The 26476-nt window shown below is 36.1% G+C and overlaps 2 protein-coding genes across 2 annotated transcripts in view; both read left to right on the top strand.

The window, feature by feature from the left end:
* The first annotated feature begins 1319 nt into the window (after nt 1–1319).
* LOC134752105 (serine protease inhibitor 77Ba-like) lies at nt 1320–2651 on the top strand. The gene has a single exon (XM_063687671.1). It carries the CDS (start codon nt 1435–1437, stop codon nt 2629–2631), a length of 1197 nt encoding a protein of 398 aa, XP_063543741.1. The 5' UTR covers nt 1320–1434; the 3' UTR covers nt 2632–2651.
* Nucleotides 2652–18125: 15474 nt separating this feature from the next.
* LOC134752504 (serine protease inhibitor 77Ba-like) overlaps nt 18126–26476 on the top strand; it is a 139221-nt gene continuing 130870 nt past the window's right edge. The window contains exon 1 of the mRNA XM_063688201.1: nt 18126–19428. Within this exon, the coding sequence (XP_063544271.1) occupies nt 18206–19390 (1185 nt within the window). The 5' untranslated portion in view covers nt 18126–18205 and the 3' untranslated portion in view covers nt 19391–19428. The remainder of the gene's footprint in view (nt 19429–26476) is intronic.

Below are 26476 nucleotides of genomic sequence, written 5' to 3'. Positions count from 1 at the left end.
GGGTTAAATGCGTCTTTTGAAGAATAAACGGAATATTTTAGACCTATTGCAACACTCTAATGGCCACCAAATTTTTATTGTAGACGCGAGACGGCTATACCTAATAGTTACAATATGTTGCCTTTCGAAGATATCTTCAATAGACGCATTTATCCCGGTTGACCTTACACGATTCTTTTGCTCGTTTTTTTTTATTATTTTAAACTTAAAACAAATAACAAAGGCAGTGTGAAAGCGATTGTGTCTCGATATTGTTAGGTACGTTAGAGCGCGTAATTTAAAACAGATGCAACTGACTGCGTCGCGTGGCGCGTGCATTATAATGAAAACACGCCTAACTTAAAAAATTGCAAATCTCAGTGTTCGTTGTGTAAGTAATACCTTCCATGTAGTTATGTTACTATTGTTAGCTGTCGGCTTGTACTTTTCCTATACTAGGGTACTTTTAAAATAATGTCAAAAAAGATTTTCAAATTTTTTTACGCCTATAATTAAAACTTCTCATGCGACGAAACAACAACAACAAAATCGCTATATAATACTACATACAGGATGGCCCAAAAATACATAAACAACTATTTCTTATCTTAGGTCTTTTACAAAATGTAATTAAAACTTAAAACTACAATTATTTTACTAAAACAAAACGTAATATCGACAAGTTTGGGAACAAATCAAATTATTTTATTAAATATTTTGATTTGTGTTTTTTTAAGTAGTCACACTATTATATATAAATTAAAAACTGTAATAGATGTCATATATTAAAGAAAAAGTGACGAAGCCCTCCAGTGGTGAAGGCCGGATCCGTATCCGTATCCGTACAGTTTTTAAAAACGTAATATCATCAAAATATTCTAGCATTGACACACAATCGCAAACGTTTGTTAAAATTATGAATAATATGCCGCGGTAAAAATCTTTGCCAACTTATTTTAGGGCCAACCTGTAGTTATGTAATAAAATTTTACAAGTCGATCTGCATACTACTTAGTCGTATAAGTTTATGAAACTAGCGAGTACCTTATACTCGTACAAGTGCAATCCAGATAAGATGACAAAAAAATATGTAAGTCTATAAGTATAATCGAGCTGATTTCAAAAATCAAGGGCAATTGATGTCAAACATTTTTTAAATAAAATAAAATTGGTACACGCTGGGACGCAAACTGACGTACAATATTCAATGTGACGTACAAAATCGATAACAAAGTAAAGACTTAAAATTGCATTACATTACTAGAATTTCGAAACAAGCGCCTCCCGATAGGCATCGTATAAATAGTACTCTTAAATCACACACGTTGTATTACCTAACCACTTAAACGATATTCATTGTGAGCGCCGCACGTGAGAAACGTCCCATTGAAATTGATAGAATCGCGTACGGCCTAACAGTATTGCGGTAAGCATCGTGGCGTTAAGCCGCGCGAAATGTGGAAGGTCATAATAGCCGCGTGCACGAGCCTGGTGGTCACCGCTCCGGTCGACGATCGGGTCGACTTCTCACCCATCAATCAATTCGCTCTCAGACTCTTAGACAATGCATATGCTTTCCAAGAGAACTTTGGGCGGCAAAATTTTGCTGTTTCCCCATTATCAGTATGGAGCGTCTTCTCGCTACTCGCCGAAGGATCGGCAGGGGACACCTTCCAGGAACTAATGAAGGAACTTCAGCTACCTCAGGATTTGAGGGCAACTCAAGAGTTACATCTTGCGGCGGAAAACATTTTAAGAAGCAACGACCCCGATCTCGTGATTCACAAACAAGCAGCCTTGTTCCCCGAATGTTCATTAGAGATACACCAAGAGTTTTGTCAAGCAGCTAACATGTACAGAACAGGTGTATATTCTGTTGATATTACTAACACTACCAGACTGGCTGATGATATAAATTATTATATTTGTGTTGCTACAGAGGGACAAATAAGAAACGCAGTGAAAGAAGAATTTCTTAGAGATTTAAGGCTGCTTATAGTAGACGCTTTGTACTTTAAAGCAAATTGGACATATCCTTTCGACCCAACCGCAACAAGAGAAGAAGATTTTTACAATGGACAAGGAAAAACAATTGGACGAGTAAACATGATGTTTCACAAAGCATCTCACAATGTAGGAGACTCAAACTCTATAGGAGCACAGATCCTTGAAATGACATATGGGAAACATGAAGAATTCTCAATGTTAATCCTTTTACCTTTCGAAGGGATGCCACTGAAAACATTACTTAGCAATTTAGTTACGTCTCCATTAGACTGGATAACGGACTTTAAAAGAGACGATAAACGGCCGGAAATTGATGTGTTTATTCCCCGTTTCAAAGTATCTTCTCAAATTGACTTAATTCCTGCTTTAAAATACACCGGGATTCATACAATTTTCGACAGTGAAAAGGCGCAGTTGCCTGGTATTTCTGACAGTCCTTTATTTGTGTCTAAAACAATTCAAAATGTAGAAATAGATGTAAAAGAAGAAGGTACAGTTGCCGCCGCAGCTACAGTGGTTGGGTTAGAGAATCGGTTTCTTTCCCAGAGGTTTGAGGCTAACAAAGAGTTTGTTTTCATGATCACACATAGGAAATCTAATGTTATTTTGTTTGCCGGTGTGTATAGTGACCCTGCTGTTGTGTGAATTAAAGTACTTTAATATAATTGTGTTTTAATTGGTTGAGAACAACGCAACGGTGATAAAAATCGTTAGCTACAATACCTCTCTATGAGATGACTAACTATTGTAAACCCTTTTTTTCAACTGTGACCTATGAAACCGTTAATATAGCGTCGTTTTACGTCTTTTAGTTACAAATTAAGTGCTAAGTGTCGCTTAATTGTTTGTTGGGTGGTGCCGTAGGAGCGGTGGGAGAGAGGTAATTGACTTTTGTAGGACGCCACCTGGGTCAGCACAATCGCCGCCACGCACCTCGACCGCATCGTGCGGTTGGCATCAGGAAAAGCCGCTGAGCAGGCGGCGTCCTTAAAGAGGGACAAGTACTCGGGGCTAACAAACTATTTGTTCGTTCTCCTTGCTGTGGAGACGTCTGAGTGCTGGTACGCGGAGGTGAAAACTTTCCTCGGGGAGCAGGGGCGTCGCCTGCAGGAGAGGGGTCTCTCTCGACACTCTCGACCCCCATACCGGGTTGTTCCTGGCGCAGAGGTTGTCCATCACGGCTCAACGCGGAAACGCAGCAAGCGTTATGGGCACCTTTGCGTCGGGGGCGATGCAGGGTGGGTTTTTCGAATAGTGTTTATGGGTTAGTTTAGGTTTAGTTTTATTTATAGTTAAGTTTATTGCTAAATTTCTTAGTTCTTAAGTATTTTTAATGATGGTACTTGTTTAATGGTGATTAAGTAAAAAAATATATTACTTCGTTATTAACCACTATTAATTAACTTTTTAACCGACTGCGTCAGAAGGAGGGTAAAGTTTTTCGAGCGTATGTCCATTTCTTTGGTACGCCTTACAGCCCAAACAGCTGGGCGGTTTTTGACATATGAGGTGTCGTTGAATTCGTCTGAATTGTGGTAGTGATAGTGACATAGGCTATTTTTTTTTCTTACCATAGCAATATGGGTATCAAATAAAAGGTAGAGAAAAGACCATTTCAAAAATATAGGTATGTAAATAGTCGGATTTTTTGTTTATATAATAATAATTCCTCTTGTTACAAAACACTCGTTTTGTGACGTGATATTGTTTTTTTATTTTATTTTTTCTTGTTCACATGATGAGAAACCTAATTTGACGATTTTGTAATCCCAAGTAATCAAAATACAACAAAAAGATCGTGCACCGTGTAAAATACCGTGTTATAAAAACCTTGTAACAGGTTTATAAGTTTAAGTACATAAGGAAATTAGTTAGTATATAAGGAAATAAATGTACTCATCATTGACACTGTATGTACAGTGTGCCTATAAGATGGCATTGGAACCGGTTATATCTAAAGTTGGCATCACTTATAATAGCAATTAAAATTTCAATGACATTTGTAGCACTTAGGCATTCCTATGTCATGTTCTTGCTTCCTTATGATTCGGTCAAGTTACGTTCCAATGTATGTGGAAGACAAACTAATTAAAACTCTTAACATCAAATTCTCAGGTCTGCTCGTTCTTAAAGCTGTAAAAAAATCATAATTCTAAATCCAAGCAAAAAATACGTCTGTGTCGCATAATTCATACAAAAAGCGACATGGCGCCATTCATTTATTACGTAAGACGATTTTTGCCAGTTTTTGACCCCCTCCCACCCTATGTAAGAAAAAATAAGAATAGGCCGACCCCCATTATACCTATAGTCCAGCGACCCTGGAATTGGTTACGTAAGGATCTAAAGGAAAAATGATTGGTTTGTCTTAGTTTTTATTTTTCAAAAAAATCTTTTATGGACATTTATTTGTGTTTGATAGCATAGTGTGGAAGTACAAATGTCATAATTTCATAGAAATTTGAAAATTGAAGCATCTGTGATCTTACGTAAGAACTAAGAAGACTCCCTCCCACACCCTTGTAAGAAAAAATAAGTCATGCTCAACCCCCCCTCCGCCCCTAAATCGTCTTACCTACGTGATAAATGAATGGCGCCCAGTTATAAAACCTACTGGGTACTTCCCGTTGAATTAAAAGCATGAAATTTGGCAACAGGGTTGTCTTAAATATATAAAACTTTACAAACTTTTTTATGAAAAATTCGTATTTGCTGGTAGTCATGTCAGTGTATATATGGTACAACTGCAATGTTTGTACCTCAATCATAGCTGCTCTTCGTATTCGTAGGTATTCCTAAATTCTAAAAGTGCTATTCGTAAAAGTACTATTCGTTGCATCACTATCACTACTCAGTACCTAGGAACTCCAAAACAAAATCCAATGTTAGTAAAGATTACTAATTTATTGAGGCATAAATTACCTAAGGAAGAACCCGTCCACAGCTATTAGTGTAATTGTATTAACCACTCCAAACGTTACAATTACAAATGGCGTCTCATCAGGTTAGGTAATTTGCGTAAATCGTGGTCTCGCATTACGAGCAAATTACTGTCAGTAAAAAATCTTTATTGATTCGAGTGGGGTTCAGTATTTTTTACCACACCAGTTGGTAAAGGCTCTCTTGATTGTCCAAAAACTGATAAGAAAGTTGCCTTATATCCACATATGAGGCAAACTAATCAAATGCAAATTTTGAGTTAATTTCTTATGTTTGATGGTAGAATTGGTTTTTAAAATATGATGATTTTGAATGATAAATATTTAATGTCATTAATTTTGAATTTATTATAAGATACATTAATTTTCAAAATTTATATAGCCTATGTCACTAACACAATTCTGACGAATTCAACCACATCTCATATGGGCTATATAAATTTTAAAAACCGCGCCCGCTAATGAAAAAAGGGAGGGGGGGGGTTATTTGTTTTCTTACTTTAGCAATATGGGTACCAAATGAAAGCTAGTGAAAAGACCATTTCAAAAATATATGTAAACAGTCTGGTTTTTGTTTGTTTTAATAATAGTTGCAGTTTAATGTAACAGAAAATTATACTTTTTTTCAACTTAATGTATATTTTTCTTATTTTTGGTTATATCTGGTTAATTATTTTTTCAGTCACTTTGTATGTACTTTGGAATGATCCATTTAGTCATTTTCAATTAAGAGCAGTTCAAAGTCAACTGTGGATTGAGAATTTTTTGAACGTTTTCTAATAATCGAGTTCCAGAAGACTTCTAGACCAAAAACCGCCGCACTAGTATTGGAAAACTATGTAGGTATTGGAAAACCATACCTACATAGTTTTAGCTTTGAATTTAGCTTCGCGATAACAGGGTAAACGATTGAATTACTTTTCTGATGTCACTTCCGCTTGTTATGCATTGTTGGGCACAATTTCAGTTAAGATATGTCTAGCCTTGAACTGAAGGATCTATTGTGATAAGATTGTCAGTGAATGAATAATAACATTAATAACTGCCACCAAAAACTATGATGTCTATGATTATGTTAAACATAATGCAAACAAACCTCTACTACTTACTACTTATAGTTACATACCTACTAGGTAATAGGTAATTAGTGAAATTAACTATCTACTTAGGCCAGAACAGGAATTAACCAGCCATGTTTATATAACACTAGTCGGGCATATCCCTATTTCTTCAGCTTTATAATGTACCTTACTATTAAATGCTATTAAAACAGTTTTTCGAATGTACTTCCGAAAAAAAATACATGTAAAACCTTGTCACGAAGTAAATAGTTAACAGCCATGTTAACCTTACGAATGTGCTCTTGACTTTTAAAATTTAATTAAAATAAAAGCAATAATACTTACAATGAAATATAAAGTGGTCGTAAATTTTTCAAAATTAAGCGCATCGAGACGTCATCTTCGTTAGGCATATAATATTGATTAGACTGTAATTGAAAAATGTACATAGGGAGAGACCAACTGTACGTAAGCAATATAAATAAGAAAAAATTGCAAGTGAAGGTGTCAGATAAAACACCGATATTATGAAGTAGGTAAGTACGTTTATGCCATAACGATAGCATTATATTGGTTGCTAGTGAACAAGCAGCCGAGCGAGAAGCGAGCGACAATTTTGTCGCTGGACTATAAAATGCAAGTACCTATATGAGTAAGAGTGCATACACCACTTGTAAGCATAATTTATGTACAAAGTTATACCTATAAGATGGAAAACCCGGTAGAGTAACCAAAACATTAATAAGGCTGTAGCGTGTAATTTACGAGTGAAGATGACAAACGAATCGTTGGCGTCGCTAGTGACCCGCGTAGTCACGAACCTGGCACGTTGCAGGCAGGCTTTAGGAGGGGAAAATCCTCAACCCACTTCACATTCATGCCAAGATGTCAACGTGTCGTGTCGTGAGAGATTAATCTTCTGGTAAGCCAGTCTTAAAAGGACTTTGCATTTTGAATACTTCATTAAATTTTAATCTACTGTGCTTGTTTGTTCCATTGCGTTTTTATTGGGACATGTGGTCGCTCCCTCATGACTGAGGATCGTGGTCATCAGTGGATGTATCAGTATAGGTATACATACATATAAATCAAAAGAATAAAACCTTGATTTATAATTATATCAACTTGGTCTTCTTCTTCTTCTTCTTCGTCGTTCCCTCATGACTGAGGATCGTGACCAAGAACTATATCCCTCCATTTAACGCGATCAAGGGCTATGTGGGCTGCCCTCTGCATGGAACCACATGCTTGTCTAATGGAATCCGACCATCTTGCCGGGGCTCTTCCTCTAGCGCGCTTGCCTTCAACTTGCCCCAGTATGATGTCACGTTCGAGGCTGTGGTGTGGCGATCGCATTATGTGCCCAAAGAATCTGAGAGCCTTCTCCTAGCAGATTGTTGAGAGTCGTTTGTTGATTTTTAGGATCAACTTAGGTACCTACATGATAATCAATGAAAAAATACAATGTTCTCAAAAACACTGGCTAAGTGCTAGTCAAGGCGCAGGGCGAAGTATTTGAGTATTTATCCCTACATTTCAATATGTTCGGAATATTATCTTCATCATTCAGTTTGATCTGACCAGTAGTTGTACTTACTTGCGCCTACCATTTCCTCATCACCATTACACCAGAGTGCGGTTAAGTGCAATTACAATTAGCTTAGAATTACTAGACGATTGTACGATAAAGTTAAATTCCTGAAGCGGCCAAACGTGGGCAGGGATATGTACTGAAAAACGCTAAAAGTTAAACGAGAAAATATTAATTTATATTTATTTGTTTGTAATCCTGTAATTAAAACTATTATAGCGGAATCCGAATTAAAAAAAAAACTGTTAGCAACGGGAAGTGAACTTCTTCGTTCTTCTTTATGTAAACCATTACTTGTCAAAAATCATTTGTATGAAATTCCAATAACGTTAAGAAGGAATTGACACACGGTACTTAGAGAAAGTAGAGCGGATAGAAGCAAAACAATTAAAAAGCACATTAAAATTCTATAGACGCTTATCTAATCTTATATTACCTACTCAGTGAAATGGCTTATATGGCAAAAGTGAGAAAACTGAAAAATAAGAAATGTCCAATTTGTTAAAGTTGCTGTTATTTGCACATTATGACTTCAGGGCTTTTTTAACAAACTCCCAATTCCCGTTACACATGTGATATCAAGGCGAGTCGCGTATCGAGTAAGTATCCCTACTAATATTATAAATGCGAAAGTAACTCTGTATGTCTGTCTTTTATCTCTTCACACTTAAACCGCTGAACCGATTTAAATGAATTGGTAAAGGACATAGCGTAGTTTTTATCAGTCATTATCATCATTCTAAGCAGACGAAGTCGAGGGCAAAAGTTAGTATCCGATAATGATTGTTTTGTTATTTTTACCAGATTTAGTGTCCTCAGCATCTGCTTCTTCTGTTTTCAAAAGTTGAGAATACAAATGCTCATAATTTTGTGATAGGTAAGTACAAGCAGCTTTAGGTTTACATCGTAATTACGTTGAGAGATAGGTTATAGACAATGTAAGCCACAACCCGAAGTTTGGTTCCAGCATGATCAGTATCTCCGGGTACAGAAGAGATTTTTTATTGTTCTGCCCTACCTACCCTACTCTCTCTCTCTTCCAAGCTATATATCCCACATCCCACATGGTGATGGGGTCAGCTTTCCGAATCTTTCGCTTCCACTTCGCCCTATCCCCGATGTCGTCTTCGGACACTTTGCACCCAATCATATCTTTTAGCACCACGTCTTTCCATCTACTACTACTACTACCCTAATATTAATCAATATCCGCTAAATCTGTTGCGATAGTTAGATACACGCAACCAAAGCCATTAATAAGATGTCATTCAATTGACCGTCCATTTTACAAACAGATCAACAAAGCTGTTGCTTCATCACCATCCCATCTTGCCTAGCTCGCATGTGGTGAAACTTGAAGCTGGTGCAATGTTGTCTTTGCTAAACAGAGGATTAAAGACGTACCTACCTCTGACTAGTTTTAACATGAGTACCTACGCAATGTCTGTACGAAACATCGCTGCATTAAAAAACAAAAAGTAATTCAAAGACGTCCTTTATCCGGCCGCAGTTTTGATAATCACTGTATAGACGAACCTACTACACTGCGTCGGGGCTATTTATACAGAGTACAGATAGAGGGTGCAGGACAATAATAAAAGTATCTTACCTAGGTTAATACTTGTTATTAATTGTCCTGCACTCTGTTAAGTAATTATTATATTGTTCTGGTCAGTACGAAAAAACATAGCATCATAGCAAATTTTAGTAATAATTTTACGAAGCTATAATATATTTTGATTTAAAGGAAATTAGGGTACCTAATCCTAATGCGGTTGCACATCACTATCGTGGCATGGCCACATATTATCATAGAATAGCATTAAATGACTAATGTAGGCAATGGTTATTCGTAAAGGGTAATCAGAATGCCTTTTGTACCTATCGATGCAATACAGCCGAGCGATGACTATTAAGTAGGTAGGTACTTAGTGATCATTTGAACCTAATCCTGTTTACTGCTTAGTGTGTGTTTGTAGAACTTGGTTAAAGTTTAAGATAGGACAATGTATTAACTGGTTACAGTAGTGGTGGTCGGTAATAGGTTAACTCGAAGAGATCCCTGAAAGGGATACGTTCGCCTTTATTTATTTTTATTTTATTTAAAAGGCACACTAAACAGACAACATTCAACATTGTTACAAAGAGTACATGAGTGGTAGGTATTACATAAGAATGCCATCCAAAGCAATCATGCACAGCAAGAAAGAAATATAAGGAGCAAAAACTATCCTAAAATTATAAAAAAGTATCCCAAAACTACTCAAAATTACACTAAATTACAAATTACAACATTTCGCAAATACTTAATAAATATAGATAATAGGGGAATAAATTTAGAAATTGCACCCATTGTGTTGCTAAATGAAGTACCTACGTAAATAAAGGAATAGGATCACACGAGTGTGTTAATGGTTAATTATGTACAGATACAAACACTGTTTTATCTACACACATATAATAAGCTCTCTATGATGTGTTCAAGAACCGCATGTTACGATCAGCAATGCGGCATCGATTCTCTGTCGCGTCACGGTATCACGTGGCGTCTCCGAAATATCTTGATCGCCCATTTTACAATAAAGTGGTGCTATAATTAGTTTATAAAGAAGAATACAAACAAATTTTGTACGAATTAATTAACAAATTTTAAACGTCAAATGGCGGTAAATGAAAACGTTTTTAGCGTTCCGTACCCAAAGGGTAAAAACTGGACCCTATTACTAAGACTCCGCTGTCCGTCTGTCCGTCTGTCTGTCTGTCACCAGGCTGTATCTCATGACCCGTGATAGCTAGACAGTTGAAATTTTCACAGATGATGTATTTCTGTTGCCGCTATAACAACAAATACTAAAAAGTACGGAACCCTCGGTGCGCGAGCCCGACTCGCACTTGGCCGGTTTATATACATGTCATGCAAATTAACGTATGTATTTTTTTAACAAACTAGAGTCAGCCGCAACTGCCATATCGTTCCATATTATCTTATTAAGTACCTATAGTGTTTGTCAAACTCGAAGGGTAGGGTGACACATGTCAAAAACAAATTTTAGGGTTGTGGCAATGCAATTTAGAAACGATTTTTTACGATTCTTGAGTAAATCTGCAAAGATAATTGATTTTATTGGTGATGATTTCTATTTTTAGTATACATACAATTGGACGCAACTGAAACGATTTGACACGAGCAGAATCGAATCGGTCGATAAGTAGAGTCAAACTCTATTGCAAATATTGCAATTAATTGAGTTCCGTTTTACATAATGAAACTCAAGGATAGTAAAATTTATCTTTTTATTTTTATAACATTCATAATTAGATATATTTTTGTGATTTGTGTCTATATAATGAGATACTTTAAGCTACGAGGATATGTATTTTTGTCCTATTGAGATTCAAGTTATTTTTGTTGAAAAAGGATTGATCTGAAACGTCAATGGCATGGAATGACAAAAAATATGACACCGTACACTTCGCGTTATAAAAAGACTATACCTAAAACATATAACATTTAACATGCGAGATTTGTCAAAATGGCAATTGACACTTCATTTCGAGTTAAACGTCAGAGCAGTTAAGAGGCCGGTGTCGATTTTAGTCGCAAAAATGTAAAATTGATAGATTTAGTCCGTGAAATTTTACACCTTTTGTTACCTAATTGAAATAACAAGTACTGGTTTCTATTAGTACGTCCTCTTATCTTACCTTTTATCAGATCAATTTTTTGAAAACAGACTCACTAAATTAGTAATGTTTGCTTTTCTGATGGACGTTTAGGTAAACGCGCGTAAAGCACTGATTTTGTCGCTCTTATTTGTAAATTTGGTAAAGTTTGGGCTGCTAAACATGGTAATTTTGTATTACACATATCCTGTACTTGACGTTTATCAGACTACATTTTTATTATTATGACTTTTAAGTAGTGTAAATGAAAGTTAGACGAAATCAATTTTCTTCAGAAATTACTTCAAAACAAGTGACAATTTCTCTAAAAATCGACTTAATTTCAACGTAATTTTGATACTTAAACAATCTATAACATTTGCTGAAACTATTCTTATACATCAATTTGTATAATTTACCACCATGATTTTTTGATGAATTTTTAAAAACTGCCCCTTCTCTTCATGCATTACCGGTGACGCACGCTCGCGACCTCATTATTAAAAGGCAAGATAAGAAAACGTGCTAATAGAAATCAATACTTGTTATTTAGATATTACGTAACAAAACGTGTATAATTTCAACGACTAAATCTATCAATTTTACATTTTTGCTCCAAAATCGACTACGGCCTCTTAAATAAAATCAATAATCCTAACAGACCACTTAGTATCGAAGTGGAGGAAATACCGATACCGCTAATAACGTCCTTTTGTGTTGCTAAATCTAGCACACACTGGTGTGTGACAAATGAGTCCAGAAAATTTTTGTTAAACGTTGTAAGTTACGTGAAAAAAAAACTACCTTAGGAATCTTTTTACTTCAGAACATCATAATTTTTGCTTTTGAAACAGAACATCAAATTAAACAATCTATCTGCGTGTGGTCCCTAAATATGAACATAGGCCAAATTGTAATTCCCAGTGATATCAATTTTAAATATACCATAAATACCATCTAAAATCCGAAAATGTTACTAGCGTTTCAATGGAACTGGAAAAGTCTACATCATGTACCTTTTGTCATTTTACCGCATCTGCCCAAAAAATTACAATAGGACATACCCTTTTTGGTGGTAGATAAGCATGACGCTAATTGGAAATTTAAACCCCCATGATAAGTAGGCGTACCTAGTACCAGCAGCTTCAACTTAATTTAAACCCCCATGACAAGTAGGCGTACCTAGTACCAGCAGCTTCAACTTAATTTAAACCCCCATGACAAGTAGGCGCGTACCTAGTACCAGCAGCTTCAACTTAATTGTTTACAATGTTAATGTGGCGTATTTTCCCATCCTCGCGTGAGTCAATGATCAAAGATACTCAAACTTTGCACAACTGCTCAAAAACATAGAACGTCATATTTATAGTCATAATAATAATTACATTATACATTTTTGTAAGGTTATAAGTTTAAATTTGGAACAGATATCGGAACTCAAGTGGGTCTCTATTCTAGTATCCATAGATATTAAAACAGTTATCGATACGAAACGTCAAATCGGTATGTTTTATTAATATAAACCGCACGACATTTGATCTCGAGATTCTCGAGGGACATGATCATAATAGTCTAATAAAATTAATACTCAACTCAACAAATGAAGCACCCATGAAAACTTAAATCAGACCAAGCAAATCGACCTTGTGATTCTAAAATACGTACAAAATGTGATTGTTTCTTAAACAAAAGAACCATTAAGATCCAAATACAGTTACACTTATCTGGAGAGACAAAATAAAGACTATTGTTGCTCGTCCTTGGAAGTAACTATGTGAAATTGAATAACACAATGTGTTACATTGTTTTGTTGGATGCCTCCTTTTAAATGCCGGGTTGAAGGGTCCATTAGAGGGCTAAAGGAGTGTCAAGAGGTCTGTTTATCTAACATAAAAGATACTACATGATACTAAATGCGAGTACACGCAGCGTTCACGACATAAACCACAAAAAATAATTCAATAAATTGCGGTAAGTTGGTAAGGTAATAAGAACCTAAAACTGTATGACTTACATAAAGTTAGAAGAAAGTATGTAGATTATGCACCATAGGTAACCATGGGGCACCTTTAATAATTATATGTATTATAGGAAAACCTGTAATATATACCTAAAATGTAAATTTGGCAAATGAAATATTGGACATAAATTTTCGGAAACATGACAGGTATATAACCAGTCAGCCAATGACTTTGTACCTTAACACAGATTATACGATATCCATGAGAAATCTCATAATATAACTGTTACTGTCACCAGGAGCATGTAAAAAAATATTTTGTATAAATATTTTTTATGTGGAGCATGGAAAACATTTTTTAATACAGTTGCTCAAAAAGTGCTACTTTTCGTGGCTGTTTAGCGTGCGGAAAGTTGGTTTTCGCGAACTAGTGCTTTTTACTTTTCCAAATTTTTTAAATTTTTACTTGTTCCAATTCATGACTACTTATTGATGAGTGTTAATATTAGTTTCCTTTAAACGTCACAATCAACATAAAAACCTACTGTTAATGTAAGAATACGAAAACTATGCATATTTCATATTTTATCACTTACCTCTTCATCATTATAAGTATTATAACACGTTTATTTTTTAATGTTGAAAAACCGTTCTTAATAAGTTGTCTGAATGGAACGGAACGCCTGTCAAAGAAGAGGCGTATTTTCTTACTGCAAGAATGTTTTAAGTTTCCAAAGGCAACATTAGATATTGTTTTTATAAATATACGATACACAAATAATCGTAAATAACGATATTTAGGTAATAATAGTACAATATTTTAATATTTACAATTGTTTCTGTCTTATAGAACATGCATTTGAAAAAAAAACTTTCATTGAAGTGGGTTTAATAATAATAGCAAAATCTATTCTAGTCGAATAAAAGCTAGAAGAAAAACACCTCTTCATAATGTCAATGTCAATGATGTCACAGAATTAATAATATAAAAGTTCCGAATTCCATTCCTTACTTGTTGATTTTCTTATTTTTTCGCAACTGTATTAAAAAACGTCGTTCGATACACGTGCGGAAATGTCATCTTTCCGCACTAGCATCGAAATGTACTATTCGCCCATTTGTGACTTTTCTAGTGCCCTAGCATAGATTGGTATCTAAGAAGCTTTTGATCCTGGATAGAAATGGAATTGATTGGCGTCACGAAAAAAAAAATTACAAGTTGTCAATTTTGTCTGACTGTACATATTTTCTAAAGTCTGTAAATCTCAATAACCGTAATTAAAACGTTAGGAAGGATGTCCTAACACAAATTTGGCGTTAGCAGCACGGGATATATTAGCTGCCCTCAGTGCCCATGTAAATAATTGACCCTGTACTATAATAAACACTGTTTTGACCGAACTCGAGTCGAGTTGTCTTGTTAATTTATCCAGAACCCGGTACGTCAGAGTAATTGTCTATAATTTATATGAAGTCACGATTCTCATATGATTAATAATTACCGCACGAAACATTCATGGGGAAATCCGTGGCGTAGCTACGATCGTTGCGTGACATTTACGTGAACATGGATTGACGGAAAACTAATAAAATATATAACTTTTAAAATAAGAAAACCTCCGTTACTACTCAAAAATTATAAAAAAAAACTATTCTTTTGATACGCGATACCAATATGTTTAAGTCAAGTCAGTGCCAAATAAAAAAAATGCATTATAATCCCTTATAGTTACACTATTAAAATGTACCGTAAAATGGGGTGAGTAGGAAGAAAACCTCGATATCATTTTTACATATGAAAACTGAATAGTGTATGTTATAAGTGTTCCGGACGTTTGTATTTTAGTTTTTATTCTATTTTGGGTAGGTCCATTTCATAACTTTGACGATAAACAGGAAATCCCACCTCACCCCGTAGTCCCTCGTAATTGGGGTGAGATAGGTTTTCATACAAAGGTGATTTTGGAAGATTGTTGGATCGTTTTTTTTTAATTATGAGTATTACTATAGCTCCATTTTAAATTGGAATACATTATTTTTGTAGCAGTAGCCTTAAAATCCCATCTCACCCCCCTTTCATACCTTCTCTCCCCATTCATAACCCAACTCTCCCCGCGAACCCTACTCACCCCATTTTACGGTACATCATAACTATAGTAAGAGTTTTGAATGATTCACGGTTAGTTTCACTAGACTTATATTGACCGGGATATAGACCGTGATTACCTTTTGTATTATTTGTGAGCTGCCGATATTTTGACGCAGTTACATGCATCATGTTCACGGGTGACTGAAGATAGCGGGTGGGTGTCAAAGTTGTGTAGACAGCGCTCTGTCTACCCTCATTCTTGCGCGTCGGCTGCGTTCACTTTCAACGTTACTAACGGTCGCATTCACACTTGTTGGTCGGTGGATAATACAAAAGGTAATCACAGTCTATATCCCGGTCAATATAAGTCTAGTGATAACTATAGTAATCAATAATTTTCAATTATCTTAAATAACTGACTCTAATGTACCATTGCGGCTCTGTGCCAAATACAGCCTAGCTGCATATTTTTCATTCAGTCTGACGCACCTTCGGCCTTCGCAATTACGATACTTTGAACATTATTCTGTGTTTAAGCACTAATCTCCCGCAGCTCGCGTGTAGGCGGGCCTGTCCTGAACGCTTCAGGCCTTCGGCCTTCACATTTAAGATACTCATGGAGTTTTAGGAACACATTTATGCACAGGTCGGACGCTCCGAGCCTTCAGCTCTACTATTGTTCTTCGTCTGAGCACTAACCTACCAAAGCTCGACCTTCGGCCTCAGCCGTGGGTAGGCACGCCTCTTCGGGACGTTTCGGGCCCTCGGGCTTAGCAACCGATTTTTTATAAGTCCGAAATATCAAAATTACGATTTTAAAAACACGATGGAAGAAAATCACGAATGTGCTATTTCCGAAAATTTACAATCCGATTGTCATTTTACCTAAAGCTTAAGGTTCCGATTCAACACTTTTCCAAAAAAAATTTTTCCGAATTCTTAAATTCCGAAAAACCATTGTCCGATCGGAAATAAAATAATTCGGAATTCAGAAATTCGGTCTTTTGTAAGGTCGGAAAAATGAAATTCGTGATATTCAAATGAAGACACTTTTCGTTTCAGTAATTCGGTTTTTTGTAAGGTTGTAAAAATGAAATACGTGATATTCAAATGAAGAATCACGTTTTAGAAATTATTACTGGTGCCTGTCGTGCCGCATCACGTTAAATTCGGCATAAAATATTTTTAGCATAAAAATTCGGCATAAATAAATTCGGATTCGGAGATTCGACCTCCAAGAAAACGAACTGTTGCCAGAAAAGTGGATTAGGTTAGGTTATAACTGCGACCCCGAAATAAACGAACTCTTGCCAGAAGTGGGTTAGGTTAGGTTAGAACTGTTACCCCCAAGTAAACGAACTGTTGCCAGAAGTGGGTTAGGTTAGGTTTGAACTGCGACCCTCAAGAAAACGAACGCGGCAGACGGGGGGGGGTTGTTTAGTGGGAAAACTTGGGGTCCCATTAGCCCAAAACAAGGAGTCCCACATAACCACTCGGGTTTGTCCCCACGCCCGAGTGGTATGCGTAATTGCATTTTTCCCCTCCTGAAAAAAAAAAGGTTAGAACTGTTACCCCCAAGTAAACGAACTGTTGCCAGAAGTGGGTTAGGTTAGGTTTGAACTGCGACCCCCAAGAAAACGAACTGTTGTCAGAAGTGGGTTAGGTTAGAACTGCGACCCCCAAGAAAACAGACAGTTGCCAGAAAAGTGGGTTAGGTTAAGTTGGAACTGCGACCCTCAAGAAAACGAACTTTAACAATATAACAAAACTTCCGTGGGACACACACATATTAAATATATTAATAGTATATTTAACAATATATTCGGAATATCGTTGTTCGGAAATTTAAAAATTGGGATATTTAAAATAGGAATAACGTCAATTCGGAATAATGGCAATTCGGAATTCGTGATTTCAGAAATCGTAAATTTAATTAATTTCGGCGTTTTTCACTGTCGGAATTGTTATAATCGGAATTATGTGGTTCGGAATTTAAAATTTCGGAATAATGGCAATTCGGAATTCGTGATTTCAAAAATCGTAATTGTAAAATTCGACGTTTTTCACTGTCGGAATTGTTATAATCGGAATTAAAATTTCGGAATTCGTGATTTCAAAAATAGTAATTGTTAAATGTGGTGTTTGTCACCATCGGAATTGTTATAATCGGAATTTACAAAATTCGGCTTTTCGGCTTTCGGAAATATAAATCTTCGTGATTTTCATCATTCGTAATTATGACAGTCGGAATTTTGATAGGTCGAGCATTTAAAAATCGGAATAATAAAATTCGGTATTCTGAAATTCGGCATAACATTTTTCGGAATTATTTAGTGTACCCGTCTACACCACGTTTCACTTAAACCATTGCGGCTGTGTCCTTAAAACACCTTTTGATATGTTCACCTCCTAACTGGTCCAAACAAAGTTACGGAGTCAAAAATTGTGTTCCAAGGATTTCCCTCTATACTATCCTGTTGCTTGGCCTACTTATACAGATAACAGAATGAAATTGATAGCATCTCCTAAAAATTATTTTAGTTTGTTTTAATACATGTATACAAACTTTGGAAATCTTAGACTCACTTGGCATAAAACATAATATTTTATCTTATAAAACAACTAAACATATTATAAATACGGTTTAGTTTATGGAAAAAGACGATCATTTCGTTCTAACTGTCGACGACCCAAGTCAAGTTCATATTATCAAAAACATTATAATATAAAACATTCGTAAATCAAACGAAATAATAACTTATTTATATATTTGTAAGGCATATAATCCATTAACAGGGTTCGGTAAGCACAATGATATTGCCGTGATATTGCCGGAAACCTGCTTTAGACACTACCTTGACATTAGCACGATAATCGCCGCCAGTACATAGACGACCGCGGTCGAGGCCACACGCAATGAAGATCATAGTTTTCCTACTATTTGTCGCGACATGTTATGCCGAGGAGTTTAGTGCGCGATCAAGAAACTTCAGCATCGAACTTTTGCATCATACACAGAAACAAACCGGTGGACATGTAGTAATATCGCCTTTCGGAATATGGACCCTAATGACCGGAGTCGCGCTCGGTGCAACGGGCAACAGTTTCGCGGAGTTGCAACGCGCTTTCATCCTCCCAAGGAGCAAGAAAACCGTTATTGCCGGCTACAAAGAATTGACAAAAGCTGTGCTAAATCCGTCCACAAACGGAGTATCACTGACGAGCAAAAACTTTGTATTCATCGACGACGATTTCACTTTGAATCCGGACTTTCGGAAAACGATTAGCACAGATTTCGACGCAACAATAAAAGTACTCGATTTTAAGAATCCTGACCTGGCGGCTGGCAAAGCGAACAATTTTATCCAAAATTCCGGAGGGCGAGTCTCTAACGTGCTAACGTCAGATGACTTTGCGGAGTCTAGGATGATTTTAACTAATGTGATATCCTTTAAAGGCTTATGGTCATCCCCTTTCAACGTGAGCGAAACAACAGTTGAGAACTTTTACAACGAAAATAATGAGGTCGTAGGGCAAGTCAACATGATGTATCAGAGAGCGGAGTTTCCATTCTCCAATATCGTTGACTTAAAAGCGTTTGTTGTCGAATTGCCTTATGGAAGTGATAGGAAATATTCTATGCTGTTAATTCTGCCACATCCCCGAGTAAAGTTGGACGATGTCTATAGAAGGCTAGAGAATGTGACTCTTACAGAAATATCAAAGAAGCTTCAGAGCGATATAGAAGAATACGGGTCGACTGACGTTGACATTAAACTTCCCAGATTCAAGATTAGTACGAATGTTGTTATGAACAAGCCATTAAATGACATGGGTGTTTACGACATTTTTCAACCAGATGTGGCTAGTTTCAAACGTGTCACGAATGAGAATATTTATGTCTCAGCCATTGTACACAAAGCTGACATTGAAGTCACTGAAACTGGGACGGTAGCCTCTGCTGCGACTTCCGCCAATTTCGCCGATAGGATATCGACGCCACTTATGAGGGCTAATAAGCCTTTTGCGTACTTTATTATTGAGAAAACTACCACGACTGTTATATTTGGTGGCATCTATTCGAAACCTACTGTTTATTAATGTTGTTTGTAGAAAAACTTAGTAATTTCAGTACTTACGTGTTTTTTTAACATTAGTTAGGTACATAATTTTACCAATCAAGTGCCAGAAAGTGTCATAAAGTTATGTTATACCTAACGCTCGATATAACATACTTAGGAAAGCTAATTTAAGTGATCTAAGTTCTAGGTATAAGTGATATTATACCTACTAATTCGTAACTTATTAATTTTGTTATTAAAATAAAAAATAGCTGTCCCACTTAATAGCCTAAATTCGGCCCTAGATAGGTATATCGCCTCGTTACTTAAAATAGTTTAATCAGGTAGTTTTAAGTTAAAAGGTAGACTGAATTTAAGTGTTTATACTGTTTTATTATAAATTAATATTCTCTTACATTAAAAGTGCATTAAAATGTTCCTTTTACATTTGCTTTATTTTTATCCCTGCTATTAGTTGCTCTTATCTACATTTCCTCAATGTACATAAATTGAGGAAATGTAAAATTGATGTTTAAGATACCCAACCATACCTACAATAACGCCTATTTTCTTTGCTGTTATATAGTGTAGGTAAAAGTGGTACAACCTATAAAATTGTTGACGGCTTGTTTATTCGGAGGCTCGAGTCTCAAATCTTCTTCTTCAAATTTAGACTCAAAAGACTCGAGTTGTGTTTCATTAACCAACACTAGTTAAGAGGCCGGTGTCGTTTTTGGAGCAAAAATGTTTTTTTTTTTATGTGATAGTCAGCAAACGAGCAGACGAACCGCCTGATGGGAAGCAGTCATCGTCGCCCATGGACATAAGCAACATCACAGGAGCCACTTAAAATTGATAGATTTAGTCGTTGAAATTATACACGTTTTGTTACGTAATATCTAAATAGTATTGTTTTTTATTAGCACGTCTTCTCATCTTGCCTTTTAATAATGAGGTCGCGAGCGTGCTTCACCGGTAATATATGAAGAGAAGGGGCAGTTTTTAAAAATTCATCAAAAATTATGGTGGTAAATAAATTATACAAATTGATGTATAAGAATAGTTTCAGCAATGTTGTAGATTATTTAAGTTGGACCGAAACATGTCGAGCTATTCGACTTAATAATACGTGAGTGACCCGGTTTAAAATAATCTAATATGATTATTTAAGTATCAAAATTACGTTGAAATTAAGTTGATTTTCGGAGAAATTGTCACTTGTTTTGAAGTAATTTCTGGAGAAAATTGAATTCGTTTATCTTTCATTTCCTCGAACTCTAAGTCATATAACAAAAATGTAATCTGATAAAGGTCAAGTACAGAATATGTGTAATACAAATTTACCATTTTTAGCAGTCCAAACTTTACGAAATTTACAAATAAGAGCGACAAAATCAGTGCTTTACGCGCGTTTACCTAAACGTCCATCAGGAAAAAAAAAACATTACTAATTTAGTGAGTCTGTTTTCAAAAAAATTATCTGATAAAAGGCAAGATAAGAAGACGTGCTAATAGAAACCACTACTTGTTATTTCAGTTAGGTAACAAAAGGTGTACAATTTCACCGACTAAATCTATCAATTTTACATTTTTGCGACTAAAATCGACACCGGCCTCTTAAGTTTCGAATTATGAATTTTTACCGCAAACAATTTAGATTAAATAAGGAAAATTTATCAAATTTATGTAGGTACCTACCTTAAAGTGCCTGAACAATAGTAGACGAGTTATTCTTCGAGTTTTTCCTTCTTTTCAACATCGTGTCGTCGCCGTTAGGTAGGTACCTACTTCCGATATCGTCAGCCCATGGAGACTATATAACGTCAGCCATTTCGTACTCCTGTCAGCTACAAACATGAATAGAAAATACACATATTATTTAATTTAGATCTGTTGGAATCTCGGAATTTGTAAAAGAATTGTGTGTTTTTGAGTTCGACTTCTACCCAAAACCTTTTCGATGGAGGCCTGATTTATGAGCAAAAATCTTATGTAGATGAAATCTTAGTATTGTTAACAAATCCACGTCAATTGTTTTTTAAGTAGTTTATTAAACCGACCGAATAATAACAATAAACTTTATTGCTAATTTTCATAATGCATTGGCCTTGGCAGTCAAGCCGGATAGATGCTCAGATCCCATTGTGTTTTTTGTATGTCATTCACATTGTTTTTCACATGACAGCATATTTTTTTAAAAGCGAATGTTATTTTTTGTAGACGGTATGTAATATCATCATCATCATCATGACAGCCGATAGACGTCCACTGCTGGACATAGGCCTCCCCAAGGCTCGCCACTCCGACCGATCCTGTGCATTTTTTTTTTGTTTTTATCCCTTGGGGGGATTCATTAGGGTGACTATGATGTCGGCACGATGTGAATCGGCCTCACAGAGTTCTTATTACCTCGTACTTACTTAATGTAAAAATAAGTTTACCTAAATAAGTATATCTTTATTTCGGCATGTTTTATTATTTGTTTGATAGATAGATAGATAGATAAATGATTTATTTGTGCACGTAATGAGAGCTATATAATTGCCAAAATTTAAATCCAAAATCCTTAAATATTACACACATTTTATTTTTTTTATTCACTTTAAATATTCATACAACTTTTGCCAGTATGCCACTATTGTAAACCTCTTTGGTTTATGTAATAGTTGGCGAGTTCGCGCGGTCCGTTCCGCGTTTGCTTAATACTATTAGGTATATAATTATATTATACTATTATATATATATATAAAACTAATCTATACACATCAAATCTCTGCATCTATTTTATACATTACTCTAGACTTAGGTAGTATTTTTTTAGTCTTGGCATACATCTGCCGTGGTTTTCAACAATGTTAATGAGATCATACAGTACATTTTTAGGTAAGGTGTTTAGTATACATGGGAGTAGAAAGTCAGTTACTCTTTTACCGTATACATTGTTACTTTTTGGAGTTGTATATGCAGGTAAATAATCTAAGGTACGCAAATTACTGGAGCGAGTATTTTTATCTAATGATGGTATAATTTCACACTCCTCTGTAACTAAGGACAAGCAAAACCTATCAAAAACGTTAATAACTTTGCAATGTTTAAATAGACCCTTTTTATCATTTTTATACTTTCCTTTAATTTTATTTGGTACAATTGTTTTTAAAAGTGCTGATTGTAGGTTATAGATTTGTTTCAAGTAGGTTTTGAATGTCCGCCCGTAGCTTGTGATACCATAGCATATAATTGAGTCGGCGAGTGATAAGTATAGCATACGTAGTGTATTATATGGAAGTTTGTATTTAAGCCATAGACCTAGCATTACATAGACCAGCTATACGCGTGCGCCCGTAAGGGATAGACATAGATGACGTCATAAACGTGGGAATACCATATTGGTAGGAATTACCCCAATATTTGATATCACGTTGGGGCGATTACCCTGGAGGCAAAGTTAGCTTGTTTGACGGTATTAAAAAATTGTTAAATAAAATGTCAATGGGCCGTTCTTTTTAGGCGTATGAACAATGGAATACCTCTTATAATTCGCGCAGGTGGTACAAAACTAAACATGTTTGGTAAATAAAACGTAAAATAAAATGTATTATGGGTTTTAATTTAAAGAAATCACAAATCGCAATCACACCAATTAATGTACACCACATTTAATCTTCACAACATTTGTTTATTTATTTTTTGGAATTAGAAGTACGAAAAAACTTCGAGGTCAAAATTACCCATAAAATTATGATATTTTCATCTGGTATCCCTAACATGATTGTTATGCAGCTAAATTAAGAAGAAGTTTAAAAATGGCTGAACTCTGATTCCTACCTACCTACGTAATTTGGGCGGATAATTTTACAAATGATGTTTTGTTAATTTGCGTAAATAATTGTGATATTTTTATTGAAATCGTTTGATTCTACATTGCTTTGAGTGTAACGTAATTTTACGATGTTATTCTCTCATATTGCGTTAAGAGGAAGGTGTAAAATACCGTACTTACGTGTGAAAGGTTATGATCTCATATTTTTGCTCAGAGCGGCTATTACAGCCGATTACAGAACAATTCACCAGTATTTTATCAAAGTTCAAGCATTCAAAACGCTAACCATCACTATATTTCATAAGAGAAAGCACAATTTCATACAAAACAACGATAATTAAACAAGCAACGAACAAACATGACATGTCACGTACTTATTTGTTTGCCACAACCTCGGTTGTGGCAGCGGTGGAAAAGTGAAACTATGACAAGGACAAACAATAACAGCGCTTTCTCTGCTACTCCTACTGAAAGATACATAAGACTATCCCGTTCGGTCATTTTCCCCCACCCCTCATGACCGATCCAGTTATACTAGATTCATGATTTAAGCAATGATAAGTTGGCCATGACGGATCTAAGTTTTGAACATATGTGATCTATGTGTGGTCCCCAATTGAAGTTATTATCTATAATTAGGCCTAGGTAGGTGTGGTGTTTGACAAGTTCAAGTGTTTCGCATTTGCAGTTATTGCTAGGGTTGTGTAAGCAGTGATGTGCATGTGCTATGATGTTAGGGACCCGTATTTCTCTAGTGTACGGTGATCGTATGTGGATAACTTTAGTTTTTTTAGCGTTTATTGTAAGGCCTACGTCATGAGCCCATTTGCATAGTAAGTCGAAGATATTTTGCATGGTTTTTTGAGCTTCGAGTAAGTCATGATGAGCAGTAAGTAGGCAGTAAGCAGGCAGGTAGTATATAGAATATTATTTATACATAATATTCTATATAGGTTGAACACACATTTCCGTCAGTACACAAAGGCGGCAAATAAAAAAAATGGTGCAATTAACTACGATGACGCTTAAAGAATAGCTGAAGTGTGCAAAAGAGAAGCCATTACGTATATGAACATACCATGAGTGCGAAAGAGGCAGACTACAAATGAAAAAAACGTGACTATTTTTAGGGTTCCGTACCCAAAGGGCAAAAACGGGACCCTATCAATAAGACTCCGCTGTCCGTCTGTCAGTCTGTCTGTCATCAGTAACAGCTTTTATAACGACTAAACTAAATTAAGTAAGGTTTTGTGAAGCGTTTTACAGAGGAGAAAAAAACTATATCCATTCTCTCTGACTTCCTATGCATGAATGAAAAAAGATCTTGGCCAAACTATACATTCCAACTTATCCTAATATCCCACATACATATGACTTATGGTCACCCTAATTAGAAAGAGATGCAACCGCCCACTTTGACTTCTCATGTGGACACACTTTTTGGCCCGTGTACTCCATCCGGTTTATTAAAATCTAAATCCGTGGGTACAATACATTTGCTGCCCCTCCCCCATTTCATCTCTACATTATTATACCTCTATGGTTCACTTCATAGAGTCTCCTATATATTACAATACTCTTTGGTCTCAGAGCCTACCTAGCGCCACCGGAGAGATTAGGAACAAATTATTTAAAGCTGAAAGCGGTCACTTTTGCAACAATTCTGCCATAAGAGATTGGCATCCTTTCCATACCATCCATAAAACTATAGTTTGTCAAAGGACTGTCTCATTTCAAACAATTCAAATGACAGTATATGGACAGAGAGATTCATACTATCTATAGTTGGTCAAGCAAATCTTGTCAGTAGAAAAAGGCGCGAAATTCAAATTTTCTATGGGACGATAACCCTTCGCGCCTACATTTTTTAAATTTGCCGCCCTACTGACAATATTTGCTTGACCAACTATATGTCTTAACCTAGTACTGCTGCCAGTACTTTGAAATCAACTCTTTATACACCGACTCCGCCATAAAAAGTTACTGCTGTCTGTCACGACCATGAATCTAGTATAACTGGATCAGGCATAAGGGGTGGGGGGGAAATGACAGAACGGGATAGTCTCTTTGTATCTTTTAGTAGGAGTAGCAGAGAAAGCGCTATTATTGTTTGTCCTTGTCAGTCTCACTTTTTTATGGGACATAGTATAAATTAAAGGTCTGTCTAGACGAGGACAATTTATCGCCAATCTGATTAAATTGTCCGATCAAATCAGGCCTTGCGGACTCAAACGCCAATTTGGCTCGCCGAATTCGCCCGCCGATTATGACCGATAAAATGGGGTGCGGATGCAATATTACCCATTTGTGACTAGTGTTCGCATTTGGGGGCATTTAGAGCGCTTAAATATCACGATAAATTTCAAATTATTGAAAGTAGCCAAATTGGTGTTTGAGTCCGCACGGCCTGATTTGATCGGACAATTTAGTATTTAATCAGATTGGCGAAAAATTGTCCTCGTCTGGACAGACCTTAAGCCTAGTTCGGAATAATAAAATAAAATATAATAAACATTATTTATTTCAGATCAAAAGCGATCCATATTTTGTTAGTAACATTTTAGCCTTAATATATACTATGTTAGTAACCTATATCTACTTAGACCTACCAATGACTACTTCTGTCCAGTACCTAATGAGCGGGCAGTCAAGGCGCTCGGCTAACGCCCTTAGCATGCTGTTAGTGCTGCCGCGCACACGTCGGAGTAATGAGGCCACTCTCTTCCGTCTAATGGCATAGAAGTCGTCCGTTCGCGCCTCGGCGAACATGCCTGACGCACTACAGTGCCTCGGCAGCCTTAACAGCATCCTAAGGACATTATTGTACTGGACTCGCAACGTGTCTAGGCCCTTTGTGTAAAACTTGCCCACAGACCGCACGTGTAAAACGTCTGACAATACGCTCTAAATAGCGTCAGCTTTACTTGCTTATTACACCGTGCGAATCTGCGGGCAAGCATGTTGCCTCTTATAGACATTGCCCTCCTTTCTCTCTCTATGTCTAAATTATTAATTAAAATATTAATTATTAATTACATGACCCAGATATTTAAATTTGTTTACCACATTAAGGGTACGCCTCCCAGCACGATTCTAGGTACAGTGGTCGGGTTATACTTTCGTGTCTTGAATACTATGACCTCACTTTTTCCTGCCTAAATTGTACCTAAGAACATGCCGGTCCGCGTATGCCTCGCACCTCTCAAGTAGTTTCCTGATCGAGTCAACCGAGGGGCCCAGCAGCACCATATCATCGGCGTAACTAATATTGTTGAAGCAAGCCTGACCAATATGACAACCTATACG

Source organism: Cydia strobilella, chromosome 2 (assembly GCF_947568885.1).
Source record: "Cydia strobilella chromosome 2, ilCydStro3.1, whole genome shotgun sequence".
NCBI classification, from domain to species: domain Eukaryota; kingdom Metazoa; phylum Arthropoda; class Insecta; order Lepidoptera; family Tortricidae; genus Cydia; species Cydia strobilella.
The sequence above is the reverse complement of the archived record's forward strand: the minus strand, read 5'-3'. Positions and strand labels throughout refer to the sequence as shown.

Coding starts and splice junctions, on each gene's coding strand:
- LOC134752105 (XM_063687671.1), top strand. CDS start 1,435: ATGTGGAAGGTCATAATAGCCGCGTGCACGAGCCTGGTGGTCACCGCT.